The sequence below is a fragment of the Melopsittacus undulatus genome, chromosome 5 (assembly GCF_012275295.1).
Source record: "Melopsittacus undulatus isolate bMelUnd1 chromosome 5, bMelUnd1.mat.Z, whole genome shotgun sequence".
In the NCBI taxonomy this organism is placed as follows: Eukaryota; Metazoa; Chordata; class Aves; order Psittaciformes; family Psittaculidae; genus Melopsittacus; species Melopsittacus undulatus.
Window position 1 is genome coordinate 63,293,075 of NC_047531.1, and position 21,997 is coordinate 63,315,071.

A 21,997-nucleotide genomic window follows, 5' to 3' on the forward strand; every position below is an offset into this window, starting at 1 on the left:
TGAATGGATATACAATGTACTTTGGAGTAAAGAACTCTGTGGAAAAGAACTTGGTTTTCCTCCTCATGCCCGACTTGAGCATTATCGATGAGTTCTGCTACCTGTCTGTGCTTGCCCACTAAGGCAAGTGCCTTCAGCGCTCCCTGCTGGGAAGGGGAAGCCTTCCTTAACCCTTATGATGCCCAAGACTTGTTGGGTTAGGAGGAGATCTTTTCGTCAACGAAAAACCCGTGTCTCTTTTACTGGGCCACTCCAGGTTCTGTGCTGTGGGGTAGCTGGCACAAAGTCAGCATTAGGTGTGTGTGCGCTGCAACTGAGGCTGGCTTGCCCCTGCTGGCGCCCACTGAGAGGGCCTTGGCTGTGATTGCATCTCGTTATTTTGCCAGTAAACCTCAATGAAGGCTGCGCATTGAGGTACGAACCCTTCTGGGATGTGTGGTAGGTGGTGTCTATGTGGGGAAAACCATGGTCACAGGAGGGGGAGAATCCCAGCAGGCTCCTGGTGGCAGTCTGTGCTTTGTGCAGGGGGGTGTTCAAATTCTGGGTCTTCTGACCTGTTAAGGGAGGTCATGCCAGGGAGAAGGCAGCTGCTTAGCAAAGGTGCTTCCCTCACAGGGGGGAAACAAGGCAGCAGAGAGCTGAGTTTGCAGGGGTTGAGGTATTCCAGAGAGGAGATGGGATAGCTCTGCATCTTCATGTAATTAGGTTGAAAGGTTTGCTGCAGCTGCTGAAGGATGAAGTGCTCAGGGTTGTGTTGTTGATGTGACAAGAAATTCAGTTAGAAATGAATGGTCTGACAAAAGCCTGTTCTGCAGTGACTGCTGTGTTTGCTCATCTTTTTAGAGATCTTTTTTGATGTCTGTTGTTTTTTTTGATGCCTGTTTGATGTCTGTTGGGAGAGGAAATGAATAGCTTTTGAACATGGAAAGAGAAAATTATTACTTTTCAATTATCTATTTTAATTTAAAATATTGATTTCATTGTTTAGTTAATAGGGAAAATAAAATTCCCAAAGCTCCTAATTTAAATCACATTGGAAGAGGAGTTTTCTCCCTAGAATGGAACAAACTAGTTTTATTCCTGAGTCAGGTAACTTTCTGTCACAGTTTCTGGCTTAATTTGCTATTGTTGCTATAAAATTGGCTGTAATTTCATATGTACAGGAAAAAAAGGGTGTGTAAGAAAAGAAAACTGTGCCAAGCTGAAAATCCTGTGGGCCTCCGTGAGGAGGGCTGGGCCAGGTGGAGTGCTGGGAGTGTGGTTCGTGGCTGTGGTTCCTGAGCAGGAACAGTGAGTGCTGCAGCAGTTCAGCCTCTGGAAAAAACCCTAGCTGCTTAGTCCTCTGCTTTAGGTCTGTTTCTGATTTCCAACCCTTAGGGTTTGTCTTGCATCCGTTCTGGGCAGAAAGACCCTGAGATGCCAGGGGTAGATGGGCTACAGGGGTAGTTTCGAGGCAGGTTCATGCCCCCAGCCCCGCGGATCTGTTGCTTGGCCTGAAAGAAATACCGAACTCTGTGCCAGGTGCCCTGGTGGTCCCACTATTGCTCATTTTTCCCCCTACTGAGAAAGCAAGCAGTGACGGCAGAGCGCGCTGTTAGCTGGGGTGACTCGGGGAGTGAAGGCTGAGTTTCCTCCTGTTCCACCTCAAAGGCCTAATAACGATAGTAATTACAGGGCAGACGTGTCCGCCCCATGGCGGCTGGCAAGCAGCCCTCCCAGGACCCCACCGACGCCCGCGGTGGCGCAAGGAGGAGCCCGGCGGTGCCCAGTGGCAGCGCCCGGCCCCGCCCACCTGCCGGCCGGCCACGTCGCCGCCACGTCTCGGCGCAGGCGCGGTGGCTGCTTCCGTCGCGGGGGCAGCGGCGGCGGTTGTGCGGGAGCGGTGGGCCTGGTGCAGGGTGGGAGCGGGCCGGGCTCCGGGGGCTGAGCCGAGTCGAGCCGCCATGAGCTTCTTGTGGGGCGTCATGGGCGGCCCCAGCTCCGGGCCACAGCCCTCCGGTGCCGAGACGGTGAGCGGGGAGCGCGCGGCCCTTCGGGGCCTGGCCGGGCGGGAGGATCGGGGTCGCACCGGGAGCCAGCGGCCGCGGGGTTCCTCCCGGCAGCTTGCTGCGGCGATTTGGGATGGGGCCGTGCCGTGACAGCGGCCTGCGCGGGGAGCGGGACTCGTGGATCCGTGTGGGATTCGGCAGCTCTCCCGGGCGCTGGCAAGCCGGGCTGTGGTAGTGGGACCTTGTCTATGTTCACCTGCGCCCGATGCGTTTCCAGATCCAGAAGCTGTGTGACCGTGTAGCTTCTTCCACGTTACTGGATGACCGAAGGGATGCCGTCCGTGCTCTTAAATCTTTATCCAAGGTAAGCGCCCAGTGTCCTGAAGAGCCAAGGGAGTTTATAGTAGTGTTGTGATGAGTTTTTTCAAAGTCACGTTTGGACTTTAAGCTAGATCACTGACTACTCAGTTTTTCTCCAAACAGAAGTACCGGTTGGAGGTGGGCACGCAGGCGATGGAACATCTCATCCACGTTCTCCAGACAGACCGGTAAGCATGTCACTGCCTTTGCTGGCAGCCCCCCACCCCCAGCCCATAACCCACAAATACTGTGTTTCCTGGCTGTACTAATGAAACTGGGATTCCATCAACTCATTCATCAGGGAAGCTTCTTTTGTGATGGTAATTAGAGCCTATTTCGAGGGGAAAAGAACTGAATTCCAAGAACTCAGATGAGGGACTGAAAGACCAGTTCCAGAGTAAAGGTGATACCTTTAGTGTATCTCATTGTTCCTTAGTGGTCTTTTTCCACTGCTGTGAAAAAGGGGACTCAAAATGACAGTGTTCATTAAACACAGGATTTGACATAACATGAATCAGCCTGCTACTGGGCACAAGGTGAGCTGGCCAGGATTAAGAGCAGAAGACTGAAGGCAGCAAATGTGTCATCCAGTGAACTGGTAGAACAGTCCTGTCATAGGGAGTAATGCAGGCATTTAATTAGAAGTACTCAAGTAAATGCAAAAGCTCACTGCTGGTAAGCCAGATGACACTAATTTAAATCCTTCATGTGGACCACAGTGTAGTTTTATGCAATCCAGTGTCTGAAAAAAACCCAACTTTGCTATCTGTCTTTTCCTGCAATTGACTGCATTGGTGTACTTGTTGGTAACCACATGTTGGAACTTGTTTGTGGTGATTGAAGGTTCAAATGGCACGTGTTCCTGGTGTTTTGGTAGGTGAGTATTGTGTGAAGGTCTTTTAGCCTGCATTTGAACATGAAGGTGGTAAATACATACATAGAAGGTCAGTCATAAGGGCATATGTGGCATAGTTACGTGTGTGCACATGGGAAGTAAGAGGGTGTCTCCTAGTGCTGAGACAAAGAAGAATTGGGAAAGCAGAAGTCAGTATCTGGAAGGAGGCATCTTGCTTTGCTTAAGGTATATATGTGAAGAAGTTCTGCTGTGCTCACCCAAAGGCTGCTGGTGGTGGCCTTCCTTGCCTGGCCAGTTATGCCAGATGTGAAGAGGTGTAGGGCTGGTGTCTGGGTGAGTTCTGTCGCTTCCTTTCCATTGGTCGGGCAGCTAAAAATGAATGTCTGGCTTGTAGGATGCGGGTGGTGAAAGGGAAGGTTACATATCTGGTCAGTTCAGCTATGTGTTTGCAGGTGGTGTGAGTGCACTGTTTGGTGTCAGTGGTTGTAGAGGTAAGGCTTTGGGGACTTTTAGTTTCAGGAATACAAACCAGAGCCAGCTCATCAGAATAAGTGGTGGGTAAATGAGTGGCAGGCTCATCTGAGGCTTGCTGAACTGTGAGGATGGAGGTCTGACAGAGGAGAGTGCTGCTGTGCCATCCCTGCTGTTCCATGTGTGCCCACAGGTGTGATCTATGCACCTTTCAGTGTCTACCTGGGGTGCTCTGAAGCTTTCTGTAGAAGTGGCAAATGATCATTTCCACCTCCTGTCCTCCTCTATTTTCTGTTTGCATTGCAGCTGCTTAAGATTATGTCTAAGAAGCAGCAATGCAACCAGAGAAAACAGAAGTCAATCACAGACTCCAGTTGTCTTCTCACATGTTACTTCATTCATGTGAGTGACTCGTGTGCTAGTTCTGTACACTGATTGTTGCTGTAAGTTTTAAGATTAGAGAAGGTTTAATTTATTAGACATGTGAAGGGACCAGGCAAATGGAATGCTGAAGTCCAGATAGTGACTCCTGTTTTCTTCTGCAGCTTAGCTTTAGGGGGGTGGGAATTGTGTATTTTCAGTGATGTTAGGTTGGCCTGAGGATGGATGACTGAGCACCTGAGGTGACCCTTTGGCCATTAAGCTTCTGATGGTTGTTATTTTTTGGTGGTTGAGATGTTACCCACCTGTCTGCCTGTTGTTTGGGATGTATGCCTGTAGTTGCTATGTCTTGTGTACACCAGACTGTGAACCTCATCCACTGGGATTCCCTTCTTAGTTCCTGATTGAGTAGAAGCAAAGCTTGGTTGGGCTATATCAGGTGAGCCGTTACCTGGTCTCCAGCCTTTTTTGCAGGTGGTTGGTTGGAAAGAATTATGGGGAGGAGCCAGAAGAAGGCATGGGTCTCTGAATTCCTTGGTTCTGAGCGCATGTGTGAAAAGGAGAGCTGGTGTACAAAGTACTGTAACGTGAGAATAGAACAAGTGCTTTCCTATTATGTAGTTACCCCAGATTAATGGCATAGTTCAAGATGCACAACTGCCTGATCTTCAGCAGCATTTGCCTTGCTGGAATATGTGTTAGTAATATGCAAAATAGAAGCAACTTTGTTGGTAAGAATAGATTATTACCTAATGTAAAGCAGCTCATTGTGAAAGCAGTATCTAATCAAAAAGCCATTTGGTTTTAAGACCTTCTGAGTCAAGTAGGATAGCACAACTCTTTTTTGAGAATTATGTCAACTTTTATTGTGTAGTCCTTGAGTAAAAAAGCTGTCTGAGAAGGCCTGGATGTGCTGAAATGGTGAGCGCTGCTTGTAGTCTGTTCTTATTTCTGTCTCAGATCTTAGACTGTTGCTTTGAATTATTTATCCTGGAACAGAAATATGCCACTTCTAAATGAACATGTCATTCCACTTGTTTACACACAGTTTACTTGTACATTGTTTTAAGCTCCCTTTCCTGCCGGAATGTTTAGAACTTGTTCTGTGTAAGGCAGACTTCTTGCACTAGTTTTTCAGCTATAAGCATCAACTATCGTGGAGCCAGACAAAGCTTGTAAGTCAGCCTTTAAATGCTCCAGACTCTTATACACACTAGTGTTCATAGGCTATATGTTTATTTTGTAATATGAAGTATGAACTGTGATCTGCAAGAAGACTTTTCCTGACTTGCTGCCTAGATGTTGCCACATTCCACCAGGGATTATTTGGGCACTGGCTTCAGAAAAGGCCAGTACCACTTAACTGTTGATGTGAGAGAGGTACCAGAGTGGGAAGCCTGCTTGATCTTTAACTGCTTTGTTTTTACTGATGGAACTAGGTTTTTGCATTTCACTATGGTAGTTTTAATAGTTTGAAACCTAACCTGAACCTGAGAGAATTGTTTTCATAAGGCACAAACTTAATTTATTTTTGTGCTATTAGTTCCAAATTTTTGTGTTGTAATATACTTCTCATTACAACTTGTGTAAGAGGTAATGGTATCCTTTATTTCCAACCAAAGGGTAACACAAATGTCACTACCCCTTTCACAGCTGTAGCATGACTTGAGTTTTTAGGGGTAATAAAATGCCCTCCTCTCTAGGCATGCTGTGATTGATGACATGATGGAAACACTCCGCTGTTCTATGTGTGTCTTTCCAGTATAGATGATGCTTGTCTCTACTGGGACAGTGAAATGCCTTAGTGTTAGGAGAATAGGTAAAAGCATCTTGGAAGCATCCTACATGGTGCCTTTGCTTCCCTAGGTCTCTTCTGTTGTGTGTGAGCTCAGGGAGTGTGGCACTGATGCTTTGGCCAAGTGCCACAGGAAAGCACCAGGACGCAAGATGTCTGAAGTGGTTTCCGCTGGATTGTTGTGTTGGATAAGGCTGTATCATTTATCAATGTGTGAGAGACTGGAAGTGTGTTTCTTGACTGCTTTTCTCTACAGAGCCAAAGCTGCACAGCTTCAATCTGAACAGAATATTCACTAAAAATGTTGTATGTGGTGAACGGCAGATGGTAGCAAGGCAGTGAACAGCAAAGATGCTGATGTCCTCCTTCTGTGATGTGCTCTTCTTGTGACAAGAGAAACAAGGCCTGCTTTTACCATGTGTGTGTAAAATTTGCTTATCCTTTTGTAGCTTCTGTGATGTCCCTAACAAGGGATAAAGAAAGGAAGGCTGAAGCTTGCATTTTAAGTCTCCAGGAAGTAATTTCTATGTGTTTTTCAGATGTGAAATTCTTTCACTGACATGAAAAGGAAATCACAGGCCGTGTGGTATTGTGTTGAAGAACTAAAATGTCAATAATGGGAAAACATAAGCAGGCTGGAAGTCCAAGCATACCTTCTGGATGTGACAGTGGAGTAAAAGCTTGCTTTACCTGCTTTGGTTAACAGTTTGGCAGAGGAGATGATTTTCCCCTGTTTTGTTTCCATTAAAGCCCAGCTTAAAAGCTGGTGATATGAGTTGAGTAACACAGAGGAAAAATGCCAGTACCCTGGGAGGACATCAGCAGGACAAGGATTCAAATCAAAACCCAAGGTCAAAGAACAAACTACACTGATGCCTGATTTCTAGCTTTTGATTTAGTGTCACTCACAGAAAGGGAGGTTAGATGTCACTTTGACAGCTTGCTAAAGCCCTTCCTTTAGTGGCACAAGAAGTGCAGGTATCAGTTGCTCCACCATGTCTTCTCACAGTTGGTGAATCACCTTGAGGTATCTCCACTTTTCTTGATTGCAGCAACTACTCTGGGTCTGTCATCTTTAGTGGTTTAGCAGAGATACCTGGCCTCAATTAAGGCTTGGTTTTAACCTTGCTGGTTAGGTTGGTTTGTAGGCCTTTAGTCTGAACCTGCCTAGGAGCTTCTTACCATGCAAGCTTATCTTTGGCACTTGCTTTGTGTGCCTTAGAGATCAGTGAAAGTTTGACTGAGATGTCTTGTTCTGACAGTGTGCTCTTCTGATGCTTGGGCAAGACATGTAAAGAGCTGTGAGGAGAGTGCTTCTGCACTCTGAGATGCCTTCCTTTGTGATGTTAGGTTTTATTCCCCTTTTGTTTTTTGGCCAGCTGTGCTTTCACACTTTTCTGGTTGATGAGCAATAAAGCAAGGAACGAAAACAGTTACATTCCCCTTCAACTCTTGAACTGTGTTGTAACAGGGTTTACAGATTGCTTATCTTCATAGTGCAGAAGAAACAGGTCTGTCTTAAAACAGGGCTTATTAAGATAAAAGTCTTGGCGTAAGCAGGTGTACTAATAATGCTTTAGGGTTAGACTGGCTGCCCAGCAGCTTCCTGGGGGTGCCTGAAGTTCAAAACCCCATAATAACTGGATGTAGTCCAAGTTGGTGACACAGAGGCTGGCCTGTTTGGGAGAATCTCAAACTTACTGTAGTCATGTGTAGCACAGGCTTTCAGCTCCTGGTTCCCACTGATGGGGTGGCAGGGAGGGTCCTTCCTGGGTTGGTGCTGAAGCTTGTCTGCTGTTCCCTTGGATGACTTTCTGGGATGTGGTCCGAATCCCTCCCAGACATTCCTGCTGGTATACTTGAGGAGCAGGTTGGAAGGAGTGACTCAGGAAATAGGAGACATGCTGACAGTGAACCTTTCTGCAGTCACTTCAAGTCACCAGACTTTCTGGATGTGGCCACCTGAGGGAATGGAACTGGGAAAGGGAGTTTGACTCCATTCAGGGACCAGACAGCTTATGGTTACATGGTATTATGAAATGTCTGTCAACATCAGTCCTTCTCACTTGGTCTCATGCTGCCAAGGGAACTACCTGTGTTGTAAGAGTAGTTGGAAATAAATCATTAAAGAAAAGTGGTTCTTTTATTTGCAGTTCAGATTCTGAAATAATTGGCTATGCCTTGGACACTCTCTACAATGTAATATCGAATGACCTAGAAGAGGAGGAGCAAGGTAAGTGCTTGGTAGCAATAGCTGTATTAACTGTGGAGGTGCTTCCCTTGATGGTTTTGTTCAAATCATAAATTGTAATGCCCTGTGATTTACTAATGCTGAGACTTGCTTTGTTATTGTGTAGCTGTTAAGACAGTGCTAAAAATAGTGTTATACACAGCTTGCTTTAAAGTAGTGTTGGATCTCTTGCTTGGATCTCTTGCTTATTAATATAAAAAGCTATGTTCTATGAAGAGCGGCTGAGTTGGAACAGAATAATGAATTGTTTTTTCTAGTTTGTAAATAAAGAATAAAGCAGTTCTTTGTATAAGGAAAGGGCAGTTCTGACTTACTGTCAGATGGGACACTACTATGTGATACTGAGAGAGATTTCAGGAGCCTGTGGTAAGATGTATAAGGGTGAAAACCTTTTCCAGCCCCACTGAGGATTTTAGAAAGAGACTATGCCTGTCCTTCCCAAGACAGTTCAATGTAGAAGTAGACACTATACAGCTAGCCTGGGAAACTGTTTCTAAGCCAAATGGCTGTAGACCTGGTTTCCAAGTTTTTAAGAGGAAAACATCAACAACAAATAAAAAGGCTAGTTCCATTCTGCTTTTGGGTAGGCGAACATGAAAATCCACATTATTTAGCAGTCTATTAGAATGAGCAAAGAATTGACAAACTTGAGTTATGTATGTAAGATTGCCAGTGTTGAAAGAGTTATGGGGTGGTTTAGTTTGGCTACCTTCATAAGAACTACCAGAAGGAGTAATTGCTGCTGTACAAAGCTAGGGTGGCCACTTTGAAAATCTGAGCTTATGCTGCTATTCATTGTGCTGTTTAGAAAGCTATTCAACTTGTAAACCTTTCTCTTGTTTCTTTTCCTTTTATCTGCATTGACAGATGATTCTGAAGGTAAAAGAACCTTTACTTATATAAATATGGCACTTTTAGACACAGTTGCTGCTCACACCTGTAACACTGTTGTTTAAAAAGGACACTGTAAGGACTTGTGGTAGAACTTGGTGAAAACTTCTTCATGTCCTTTAGAGCTGAAGTGTCTACCCAGTTTTATTTCTTGGGTGATTTGGGCATGTTGCAATGCCAGCCGATCTCCAGAGATTGTGATACTGATAAATTCCTGTTAGGATGTCATGAAAGCATGCCCAATGGTAAGATTTTAGTGGGCAAAAGTTTTGTGACTAGAGCTTCTGTTTTCAAGAAGCCCTGAAGTTGGGCACATAGGCATGAGCTGCATATCACATCCTTCACAGTGTCTCTTTTAAGCAGTGCATGTTAAAATACAGTGTTCCCTTCTACCGTAAGTTCTCACTAACACTGTGTATGTTCTCCTCTTGTAAACTGGTTTTATCACAAAGCATGTAATCTGTTAAGTTCCAGTTTGCAGTGCTGCTTCGTAGTGAATCATTAAGAGCTAATCTTACTAGATAGTTGTTCTCTTTATTTGAGCCCTGTCAACATGTAGATGAAAAGAGTAATTATGGAGAAAAATCCGGCTGCAAGATCTGTGGTGTATCCACATAAATAGAAGATGCAGTTTGCCAGCTTCTTTCTGCTTGGCTCGTCTCTCTTTTTAAATGAAAAAATCAGTACAAGAAATACTGATTAAAATAAAGCTAGAGTTGAGAGGAAAGTAAAAAGACAACTTTAATTTGGTTCTTTTATAGGTTAATCCTAAATATCCTGACCTAGAGTTGAGCTTTTGGCATAAATAAAAAGTATAGCAAACTAGTAAGAGGCTGAGTTGTATGTACTGCTCAGGCTTTGCCTTAGCACCTGAAACTTGTACAAGGACAAGAGTTGGAATTAGGTGGAATCCATAATTCAAACACTTGCACTTTGTAGCTGAGTTAAAGGACTTGGGTAAGATCCTGGGTAAAGGACAAGATATTCAGTCACAGCTCATGGGGAAATTCCAAGTGAAATATTTTGACTTGAGCATCTATTTAAAAGGAAAAGAAAGTGCATGTCTGCAGGCTTTCCTTGGTTTACAGCAAGCTGCAGTGCCTGTAGTCTGGGTATGATTCTCAGCTGAGTTTCCCCTTAGTCTGTAGTAGCAAGTGCAGCAGCCAGACTTCTGTGGCAGTGGCTTACCTGAGGTTTTAATTTACTCTTGTAAACCAGGAGTGAGCCAGACTTGATGAGCTCCTCAGCCTCAGATTGCTCACTGTGGGACTCATGTTCTGCTAGATGATTTGTGCCAGAGCTATTTTTGCACACAGCCTGTCCTCCCTTTTGTCATCTTTTGATAGTATTTCCTAGTTTCTGCAGCTAAAAAAAAAGGCAGCAGATAGGTGCTGCTTCTCTCTCCCTCGTATAAGCTATGTACTGATAAGCCTGTTTCAAGAACAAAATTCAGACTTGTAGAATAGTTAGGATTGGAAAGGACCTTAAGATCATCTAGTTGCAACCCCTCTGCCATAGGCAGGGACACCATACAAATACATATGTATACACACATTGTGTTAGAGCAAATGATCTCTGACAAAACTCTCTGACAAACCATTCTATGATGTCTGAAAGGCCAAACAAATATCTCTTTCCTGTACTGGAAATACTTCAACATGAGATACTATAAAGTGATGCCTTGCAGCAAAACACCATTAACAACAGTCTGAATTGGGTTGGTTGAATTCAAATTGTTTTCTTAGCACCAAGTATTTATAGCAGAGTCCTTTGATATCTCTGTTTTGCCATGCCCCTAACAAGGTACACTTGGAAGATTATGTGTAGTCTTCGACCCTTTCTATGTCTGCTCAGTTATTAATGGTTTGTTAGGGACTCCTTGGTAAGGCTGTAAATCCTGCAGTTTAATCAGGAGGAAGAAGCCTTGTTTTGCCTTCACTTCAGTAAACCAGACCTTCAGATTTGGTCAGAAATTTAGTGGCTTTACCATGTATTTTCTGTGCTTTATGCTTCAAGCTGTTCTAGAGCCTGCTAGCCCTTAGCTAGCATGGAATGAATGTACATATGCATGATCTGTAGGGCAACCCAATGTAAAAAATGAGCAGCAGTGCCTTTGCTATGGCTCTGCAGTGAAGTGTGATCAATGAGAAGAACATTTTTTCCTTTCGATGCTGAAATGAATTTGTTTAGTAGATTTTTTGTTTCCTCCTGTTTTAAAACACCTTTCAATGAAAGCCATGTTTAGAGTAATGCAGTTTTTTCTCTTTTGTGTAAAGCTTGTGTCAGTGTTTGTTTTGAGAGTAGTCACTCTAGACCTTTCTGTCTCTGGTGGCCCTACTTTAAGAACAAAAATTACAATGACCTGAAGTTCTTCCAATCATGTGTTGTAATACATTGTTTTTACTATTATAGAAGAAAACTTAACAAAAGTTGATGATTTGGGGAGTCAGTTCACAGAGATATTCATTAAACAGCACGAAAATGTCACACTCTTGCTGACTCTTGTGGAGGTGAGTAGTAATATCATACTTGGAATACTGAGAGACATATCATGCTGTACCAGGAGATGACGTTAATGGATAAAGCTTTTCTCTTGGCTTTCTAGTGGAGCCTATGTCAATTGTGAGGTAGTCTTAGACATGGTGAATGTGGGGTTGGAGGTGACCTAGATGAACAGGTCAGTTAAATGAGTTTGAGATGACCTGGGGAGCCCAGAGGTTTGTTGTGGTTGGTCAAGTTTGTTCATGGATTCATCAGCAAGAGAAAGCTCAAGAACTGACAAGACCCGGTTTTAAGAGAAGCTGTTGCTACTTTTTGGTAATAGGAAGAAGATGCAGAAGAGTTTGCTATTTTTTCTCTCTTGGATTTCTGGTTAATACAGGCTGATCCCTGCAGGATCAGACTGACTGGGTTTTAGAAAGAAGATACAGCTTGGAAAACTACCCTGGAGGAGAGGGAGGAAAGGAAGCTGCTGAGTGTTCAAGTTGCTGACGATAAAATACAAAGAACAGTATAGTGTTTTGACTTGCTGGCTGAGTGCTGTGATAGGATGGATGGAAAAGAAAGTAGACAGCAGGTGAAATATCTTATCTGTTTGATGTCTATTCATAACTGGGATCTAGAAGAGGAAGATGAATACTGAGGAATTTATTACTTGATGTCCTCTTCTCTATCTTTGTAGGAATTTGATTTCCATGTTCGCTGGCCTGGAGTGAAACTCCTTACATCTCTTTTAAAGCAGCAAGGACCTCAAGTGCAGCAAATAATTCTTGTCAGCCCTATGGGTGAGTGGTTGAGTTTCTTGCTGATAAACCTGAAGGCTCTGCAAATATCGTGGCAAAGGGCTAGAGGGGCTGCAGCTCTTTATGCTTGCTCTTTATGCGTTTCTTGCAGGTGTTTCCAGACTCATGGATTTACTAGCGGACTCCAGGGAGGTTATACGAAATGATGTAAGTACAGAACAAAGGTGGTTTATTCTCTTCATAAAAAGTAACTGTCACCTGAATTGCATATACTTGTGCAGAATTTGGATCAAGTTAAACAAATACATGTGAAGAAATGATTGTGGTTGCTAATTGGGAATATTTCACTCCACAGCTGAGCTGTGTGGCCTTTGGATGTCAGGCTGCAGTCCTCATAACAAAGGCAAACCATTACTGGATATTTAATCCAAACACTGACCCTTGTGCAGGGTTTTCATAGTATGTTAGCTAATATTTCTCTTCACCTTCTGTCAGGTTAATTGTAGTCCTTCCTCTTTCCTCATTAGCTGCCAAAACACTCAGATTATTACAGAAGAGATGAGGTGCTTTACACGTTCCTTTTTTCTTCTTTATAGCTGCTTAGTGTCTTTTTTAACAGTACTGTGCTTCTGTTTTGAAGTACAGAATTCTGAACAGGATTATGTTGCTGATTTAGTTTCCTTCTAAGAGCTGTGACTTGTGAAAGGCAATATAGTTCTAGTAAAATTAAGTTTAATTTATTCTTTGCCCTACCTGTCTAGGGAGTCCTGTTGTTACAGCAACTGACAAAAAGTAATGCAGCCATACAGAAGATTGTTGCCTTTGAGAATGCCTTTGAGAGACTTCTGGATATCATAACAGAAGAAGGAAACAGTGATGGAGGTACAGAAAAATCCAAGACTTAGTCATGTACTTCTGCATAAACCATTGGGGGATGATGTTTACAGGCTGATGTTAGCATGTGTCCGTGGCTAGAAGGATCAAAACGTACAGCCTGGTAGTACCAAAACCGGATGGAACAAGTAGGCAGGGTTTGAGCATCTTTTGAAACCTAGTCTTGAGATAGGTAGTTAAGACATCAGTTAATGCCTCTGAGCACTTGTGCATGAGGTTGTGTGGTCTTGTTTGGCTGAGTTCTGTGAATGTGTACACTTGGAATGGCAGTGTCAGATACATGTGTACTGCATTTGTCACTTACTGAGTTAAGCATCTGCATTCCTCTTGTGAGATCCTTCAATGCTTGGAGTGGCTGGAAATAACAGGTTGGAGAGTTTCTTCAGCCTCACTAATAACTTCAGTTTCCTCATCAGCCCCTTGCCAAATCATTTACCAGCTGGGGGGAAAGGGTATTAAAAAAATTGAACAAAAATGTTGCAACATTTAGGTGTTTTTTATTAGCAACACATGAGTTTGCCATCAGCTATGGTTTGCTACAGGATCTATGTTAGTAACAAGGCATTTTGCTGTTCCATGACTTTTCTGTGGTATGCAGGAGCAGTTAATGCTTCTCTCCCAGATGAATTATGCCAGGTGTGTTGGCATGAAAGAATTAAGCAAGCCTTGATTCAAAGCTGCTATTTTGAGGCAGTTAATAATTTTAGGTGAGCTGGTATGTGAAGTCTTACATGCTCAGAGTTCTCTGCTCTCTCCCCCACGTGTCTGCTTCTCCCATCTGCAGCTCTTCTGAGTGGGAGAATTAAATTGGTCTCTCTTTTTTCTCCCACTCTCAAGTGCAGAACTGCTTGTGTGTGTTTGGGAGTGCAAGGAGTAAGTCTTTATGCTTCACACTGAGCAAGATTTGGAGGCATCCCAGCAGTACCAGTGCCTTCACTAGTGTTGTATTATGGGCAAAGTTGTCTGAGGATTTTCTCTTCACAGAGCACATACTTGATAAACATCCATAGTGCTTTTTCAGCACAGGTTAAAACCTGAGAGTAAAAAACCCTGTTGGAACTCCAGGGAGTTGAGTTTTAACTGGCTCATTGTAAGGGCTATTCCTAAGAATTGCTTCTCCACCAAAATAACCAAGAAAGCAGCTTTGAAATGAGTTGAAGATATAGCCAGTGATTGAAGAGAATGAATATCTAATCCACTAAGAATTGCTGCATTTGAATCATGATGCAGTTCCAGAGGAACTTAAGTTTAGTGCTTACAACAGAGAGAGAGAGTTGTGTAGCCTTACTCTGAAGTAGGTATACTTTGAGACATGAAGTGGTTTGAGGCTTTGTTTGAAGTTCTCTCCGTCCCACCCAATGAACTCATACAAATTGTGTGTTCTTTGGAAATAACAGTTCTGCTTCAGACTTTCGAACCAAGCACAGTTACGGTTTCTTTGGAAATGTGCTAGATTGACATTGATGTACTGAATTTAGAGTGACCTTTGGTTATTTTTTCATTTGTATGGTTCACAGTTCTTGATCCAATTCTAATGTTTGGTAAGAATGGAAGAGTTCAGAAGCATGTGCGCTGTTCTGTCTAGAACATACTCAGTGTGGGGAGAAGCCAGTTAGTTTTCTGTGTATAATATTCTAATTATTTCTTTGCGTTTTCTGTCTCACCAGGAATAGTAGTGGAAGACTGTCTCCTCCTGTTGCAAAACTTGTTGAAGAATAATAATTCCAATCAGAATTTTTTCAAGGAAGGTTCATACATTCAGCGTATGAAGCCTTGGTTTGAGGTTGGAGATGACAACTGCGGGTGGTCTGCACAGAAAGTAACTAATCTCCACCTAATGCTGCAGGTAAAACACTTCATCTCCTAAGTACTGTTTTCAGCACTTTCAGCTCTTCAGTGAAGAGTAAGTTTAACTTAATAGTCAACTATGAGACCCATGTGTTTGTAGATAGAATAAGATACCAACATTCATGAGATGTACTGCCTTCAGCACAAACACTAGTGCCAAGTTGTGGATTTGGAGTGGCTGGCTTATTGGGGAACTGAATATTTAACAGTGATTTCAATAGATCACTGGGGATGATCTGTATGAGGAGTCTCCATGCATGAGTTCATGTATGGCTGCAATACATTAATGCAGTTCTAGCAGCAGCCTTCACTGTGGATTCGTAATTACTGATTTTTGGGCATTTTTCCTTCTGCTTACTCCTCCAAAAATGGGAATAAGGTTTTCCTGTTCTGTGGCACTTCATGCAGAAGCTGAACGTTAATGATGAAGGTAGTTTGTCACCTTCCGAAAAGTAGTTCTGACAAATGGTGAGCCAAGTAGGAGGATAGTTAGAGGTTGATTTCTCATCACATAGTTTCAAGGTTTGCAGTGGAGTCAGAAATTTGAAGGTTTTAGAGGGCTTAACTGACCAAAATCAAACGGCCCAGCGTAGCAATGAGATGAACATGGTATTCGGTTGTTATTTCTTATCTCCATTTTGAGGAGCAATTCTGTTTCATGGCCAAACTTAAAATGGGTAAATCAGTTTTGTTTGGTGTTTCAGGTGGTCTCAGGCTCTCTTCACATAAAGATGTTCTTTGTCTTTTCTAGCTTGTGCGGGTGCTTGTGTCTCCCACAAATCCTCCTGGCGCTACCAGCAGCTGTCAGAAAGCAATGTTTCACTGTGGGCTCTTACAGCAGCTCTGTACAATCCTGATGGCAACAGGAGTTCCTGCTGATATCCTGACAGAAGTAAGAGGGAGCAGACTGATGTGATGGGGGGGGGGGCACTAAATGGGTGAAAGCTGTTGTCTACAGGGATAATGGACTGCTGCAGAGACAAAGTGGAATTAGGCTATTTGCTAAGAGTTTCAGATGCCACAGATGTCAGTTTCCTGTATGGGTGTCAGGGTCCAACAGGAGAAAACCTGAGTGTCAGACCTGTTTTGTTTGTGATTCCAAGAATGAAATTAAGAGAAAAATGAGGTCAAGTACCATAATCTATCAGTTCGTTTATTACAGAAAGACAATTATAGAAAATGAAATTGTTAAAAAGGGGGTAGCAGTAGGACAGATTGGAAAAAAGACAGAAATGAGGCAAGAATTCAGGGTGCAGAGATATAGTTACCACCGTGGATGCAGCAGTGTCTTTCTCAGTTGTCATCCTCAGTGGTGGGAGTTCTTCAGAGTCTGTAGTTGGTATCAGAACAGTGTCCCCAAGAGTCTGTAGTAGTCATCGGAGGTGGGTGTCCTCATGGAGGTGTCCTTGGAGTTGTCCTCATGGAGGGTGCTCTCACAGAGGTGTCCTACCTGGTGACTATCTTTTCCCCCTTTTATTATGAGTTGGGGGAAGTACCTCTGTGCTTCATGTCACATATTACATGTTCCTGGTAACACTAGTTCACTAGCCTTGCAGCCAGCTGCAGGTCTGTAGCAATTCTTGGGATAATGGGCAGCAATTCCTCACACCAGTCCTGGGGGTAATGGGTGGAAGAGTCTTAGCTCCTCCCACCCACCTCTCAGGCAGTGGACCATGGAGTCCCATTTCAGTTCCTCACAGCCTTCTCTCAGGCAATGGATGATGGAGTCTTATGTCAACTTCTGCCACCCATCTCTGAGACAGTGGAAGGTGGAATCCCATCTCAGCTTCTCATACATACCAGCCGTTGAGACAATGGACAGTGGAGTCTGATTTCAGTTCAGTGTCTCACAGGGGGCAGCATCAATGTAAGATGGTCTTTTAGATTATATTCTGCAACCAGAAGTTATTCCTATTTGCTAATTTTCTCTGTTGGATTTCAGCATATCCCAGAGTGGCTGTATTGATTCATGTTTTGCCCTGTTCTGGGGGGGTGGGGGGGGTGGAAGTGGGTTTGTTTTTCTCTCTTGAGAGAGTCTAGAAGTATTCTGACTTGGGACATTCCCAGTGATGAGACATTTTTAGTTTCTAGGAAGCCCTGCCTGCAGTAGAATGAGGTGCTTTTTCCCTTGATAAAATGGCATGCTTAGAGCATCTCCTGTACAAAGACAGGCTGAGAAAGTTGGGGCTGTTCAGCCTGGAGAGGAGAACTTGCATGGCGACCTCATAGCATCCTTCCAGTATCTGAAGGGGGCCTGCAAGGATGCTGGAGAGGAACCCTTCATCAATAGGACAAGTGATGGGTTTAAACTGAAACAGTGGAAGTTCAGGTTAGAAATAAGGAGAAGTTCTTTACTGTGAGGGTGGTAAGGCACTGGCACAGGTTGCCCAAAGAAGTGGTGAATGTTCCATCCCTGGCAGTGTTCAAGACCAGACTGAACAGAGCCTTGGGCAACATAGTCTAGTGTAAGGCATCTCTGCCCATGGCAGGGAGTTGGAACTAGACGAAAAGGCCTTGGACAAACCAAACATTTGAGCAGTAACTCAAAACATCCTTGCTATCAGCAACCGTTCCCAGCCCAAAAGTCAAAACACAGCACTGCACCAGCTACCAAGAAGGAGAAAAAATGCCTGCTACTGCTGAACCCATGATACTTTGGTATGGCCTCCATTCCAGTTCTTTTCATGTTTTAGAAGGTTTCATCTTTCAACTCCATTAAAATGTCTACTTTAACGGGCTGTCATAGGAAGCCTGGTCTGAGGTAGCAAATAAAGTTGGAGGTAACTGGGTGCAATAGATCCGTCAGAGCTTTCTGTCCCTTGACCTTTCCCTCAGCCTGCTTCACAGCTGTTACTTGTTTGGATTTGATTTGAAATGGTTTTAGTGAATATGCTGAGTATGTGTTCTGTGATACTGAGCTGTCAGGGTAACCTTGAATAATTTTGAGTGACCTAGGTAGTAGATTATGGCACACATTTAACTGTCTTATTTTTTTTCTCTGTCCTCTCTGTAGACCATAAACACTGTATCAGAGGTCATTCGAGGATGCCAGATGAATCAAGACTACTTTGCCTCTGTAAATGCACCTTCTAATCCACCAAGGTAGAGGAAGGAAAGTGTTTAACTGTGTTAGGTAATGCTGTGTTGGTATGGGCCATGGCAGTCTGATCTGAAGGATTGTTTAAATTGTGATACAGAGCAGTAGAATTGAGTTCACATTGATGTGTTTAGAGCATGAAGGTGTCAGGTGTATTTTACACAGATATGACCTAGAACTGATTTTTTTTATGTGACACCTGAAAAATGACTGAGCAATAGCTGAGAAATTCGTGGATAGGGATGAACTGTTGGTCAGAGGACAGCCTACAAAAGAAGTTAAAGGCCAGGAAAACAGGCAGGTAATTGCTATTTAGTCAGACTGGGGAACAGCAAATGTTAGCTTAAGGAGATCTTAATCTCACTGTCGAATAGGAGGGTGAAGGTAGAGGGGCAGCATTCTGTATTACAAGCTGCTAATAGCCTCATGAGGCATCTTCTGTGGTATTGAAGCTTGCAGGGAGCAGCAGGGGACTTGATGGGCAATGGAGACACTGTGGAGGAATGCTAGCTCTTGGCAGTCATATGTAAATAATACTGTTGTGTGTTTTAATGACCTGAAAAACCTGGGTATTAAAATCAAGGGGTTTACTCCAGTTGTAACATATGGAATGGGCAAAAGTCTCTTTCCTTACCTGTAGAATGCACTACAGATTGTCTGCCTGTGGTTGTCTCCATTTGCAGCTGTACCCTAATGTTTTTTATCTTTCCCAACAGGCCTGCGATTGTAGTACTTCTGATGTCCATGGTGAATGAGCGTCAGCCTTTTGTGCTACGTTGTGCTGTACTCTATTGTTTCCAGTGCTTTCTCTACAAAAACCAAAAAGGCCAAGGAGAAATTGTTTCAACACTTCTTCCATCTACTATTGATGGTATGCAGAGTTAGTGTCTCTGCAACGAGTTAACTGCTGCCAATGCTTAATGCATCGGCTGATGTCTTCTGCAAAAACATTGAGTGTCTGATCTGGGCAAGATCACAGAATTACAGAATGGTTTGGGTTGGAAAGGACCTTAAGATCATCCAGTTCCAACCCCTGCCTTGGGCTGGGATGCCTCACACTAGGCAATGTTACCCAAGGCTCTGTCCAGTCTGTCCTTGAACACTGCCAGGGATGCAGCATTCACCACTTTTCTGGGCAACCTGTGCCAGTGCCTCACCACCCTCACAGTAAAGAACTTCTTCCTTAGATCTAATCTAAACTTCCCTGTTCAAGTTTAAATCCTTTACTCCTTGTCTTGTTGCTTCAGTCCCTGATGAAGAGTCCATCTTTGGCATTCATTCTTGGCTTAGGTTTTCTCTCAGACTTGACTAGTTTAATTTTTCTGCATTTTAACTGTATGCTGATATCTTAAATATTTTGCCTGGTTTTGTGGCTTGTTTTAATCTCCCTTATACTTCTTGATCATTCTGGTAGCTACAGGTAACTCCGTCTCAGCTGGTCAGCTGCTTTGTGGGGGCCTCTTTTCCACGGACTCCCTCTCTAACTGGTGTGCTGCTGTGGCCCTGGCCCATGCGTTGCAGGAGAATGCCACTCTGAAAGAACAGCTCCTTAGAGTTCAGCTCGCCACCAGCATTGGCAATCCACCCGTGTCGCTGCTGCAGCAATGCACCAACATCCTCTCGCAGGTACAACACTGGGTTAAGGCTCCAGGTATCTGGGAGGAATGCTGCACTTGTGCAGGAGCATCACAGGAAGGCATAGAATCATAGAATAGTGTGGGCTGGAAGAGACTTTCAAAAGTCACCTAGTCTTAGACTAGTCATCTAGACAGCCATCTAGTCATCTAGCTTAAGGAGAATGAGGGTTCTCTGTCTTTTGCAGATCATTTTAAGCTTTGCTTAAAACCCCCCTATGCTCTAGGGGGAAAAGCAGCACATTTTGTTTTTTCATCAGTGATCGATCCTTGGTGTTGCTTACTCTTAAGTAGAGGGTTCTGAAGCATTTAGACCTTAAACTTGGTTTAAAAGAAGAGGCAAACTGGCAGGATCCCCAGTGGCATTGTGTCGTTGAAAGGGTTCCTGCATAGTATTTAACCTGTAACTGTTAACTGGGAATGTCTGGAGAATACCAGGCTTTCATATGTTGGTTGCAGTTGGTTTTGCTGTTAAAAACTTGAAAGCTTGCTTGTTAGCTTTGCCTGTGTTGAGCAAGTGAAGCTCACCTGTGAGCCCATGCTTCCCTGGGACATCTGCTTCTATTCTGGATACTCTTCCCTGAATGATTACAGTAATGAGGAGCTGGATAACTCTGGCAGCTATTAGACTTCGCTGCAATTGATAATAATTCCAGCAGAATGCTGGAATTCTGAATTGGTTCGTGTGACTTTTTCATCTGCTTGACCTGAAAACTGACAGTGCTCCTTTTTATCCTGTTCGTGGCTTTTTTTGTGTGAGGTAAATTTGAGTCAGCAAAACTGCCTGTGGCTCTTTACCATTACATGATGGAAGGGACTGAAACTTTGGGGGGGAATGTTTCTGAACAGTCTTGTACTTGAAGCTTCTCAAGTAATATGTGTGTAACTTGCAGGGTGATAAGATCGACAGACGGGTATGTATGTTTTGGCCCAGCTTGGGCGTTTTCTTGCCAAAAGCAGGCCTTTTTCTCTTGCCTTTGGTTTTGCTGGGGAGGTTTTCTTTAACTGCTTTTTGATGTGTTTCCACTTACAGCTTTGTGTTGCAGTTGGGTTTGGGTTTTTCCGTAGTATAACAAGCTCTTTCTGTGTCTCCAGGGGATTCTCTCCACAAAACTATGGGATAAGGATCTTGGGTAGCACTGGTGCTTTCTTTCCAGTGGGGCAGACTCATTCACTATCTCATCACCTAACAGATGAGCTTTCTTGCAAGGAAAATTAAAACTGCTAGAAATGGTGTTTTTTCAGACTGGCCTGTAGCAAACAGCTGGTGTAACCTGCAGCGGGAATGTGCTGCTGATTTCCTGACTGCTAAAAGAAAATCCATGTTTAACCTGCCTCCTGGGGACTTTGTAGGTTGTACTTGCCAGCAGATGTTATAATCTTTGAGCTACTAGTTGTGAATAGCAAGGATCTCATTACTAGCAAATAATACCTGACGTGAGTTGTTTGACTTTCAGGCTGTGTTACTTAACTCACTGCTGAGCTGGTTATCAGTTGTCCTGCAGGGTGGGGTTATATCGTTACCAGCCCTGAACTGCAAAACAACAGCCATGGAGAGCTGTAATCTGTCACAGTAGGTGCTATCATAGTATATCAGTGTGTGGTGGTGTTTTCCAGAGGAAAGGAGAGGGCCAGAGGAGCATATAGTTTGGTGGTGGCTACACAGCTCACAGTGAGGTCTAGATCAGTGGAAACCAGTCATGACCTTCAGGTAGAAGGGCAGCAGCAACAAGATAATCTCTGTTACTACAACAGCACGACAGGATCGCAGCAAAGCTGCAGGCAAACCTATAACAAAGACTAAATAAGAATTGCTGGTAGGGCATGAAGTACTTGCCGTGAAACACAACAGTCAGGTGCTGTGCAGTTGGTGGTGATGGGTGTGATCTTTGCTGCTCTGATGTTGTTCACTTGGGTCGCAGGAAGTAATGATGGTGATAATTATGAAAAATGACCAGATGCTGGCTTACCTGTGTGTGCAGCATTAGGGATGACTGCCACAGTCTTGATATCTGTAATATCTGTTCTCCTCCTTTAAGGAGATCATTTTGTCTTAATGATGGAGATGTACTACAGCAAATCACAGTACCTCAGAAGGAAGTCCTTGAAGGCAGCTGCTTCAGAGCTCGGTAGCTTGGTATCTTCTGCCAGAGCTGCTGGATTCGACTCCAGTCTGTCTCGCAGTCAGGAGCTGGGAGCTGCAGAAACGCATCTTGCCAGACTGCTGCTTACCAGCTGTTTCAGTGGGCAGGCTTATTCAGAGATCTTGGGGGCTTTTATTTTAAGTGC

The 21,997-nt window shown here is 43.8% G+C and overlaps 1 protein-coding gene across 4 annotated transcripts in view; it reads left to right on the top strand.

Moving 5' to 3' along the window:
• Positions 1-1,847: 1,847 nt before the first annotated feature.
• The window catches only part of USO1 (USO1 vesicle transport factor), a 30,631-nt gene continuing 10,481 nt past the window's right edge, over positions 1,848-21,997 (top strand). The window contains exons 1-15 of one of the 4 annotated variants that reach the window (XM_031044717.2): positions 1,848-2,009; positions 2,266-2,352; positions 2,472-2,536; positions 8,005-8,084; positions 8,970-8,981; positions 11,406-11,503; positions 12,175-12,277; positions 12,387-12,442; positions 12,997-13,117; positions 14,797-14,975; positions 15,729-15,869; positions 17,991-18,079; positions 18,791-18,945; positions 19,489-19,700; positions 20,602-20,622. In XM_031044717.2, coding sequence (XP_030900577.2) covers positions 1,944-2,009; positions 2,266-2,352; positions 2,472-2,536; positions 8,005-8,084; positions 8,970-8,981; positions 11,406-11,503; positions 12,175-12,277; positions 12,387-12,442; positions 12,997-13,117; positions 14,797-14,975; positions 15,729-15,869; positions 17,991-18,079; positions 18,791-18,945; positions 19,489-19,700; positions 20,602-20,622 — 1,485 coding nt within the window. In that variant the 5' untranslated portion in view covers positions 1,848-1,943. The remainder of the gene's footprint in view (positions 2,010-2,265; positions 2,353-2,471; positions 2,537-8,004; positions 8,085-8,969; positions 8,982-11,405; positions 11,504-12,174; positions 12,278-12,386; positions 12,443-12,996; positions 13,118-14,796; positions 14,976-15,728; positions 15,870-17,990; positions 18,080-18,790; positions 18,946-19,488; positions 19,701-20,601; positions 20,623-21,997) is intronic. The other 3 variants (XM_031044719.2, XM_031044718.2, XM_005144132.4) reach the window with 3 other exon arrangements.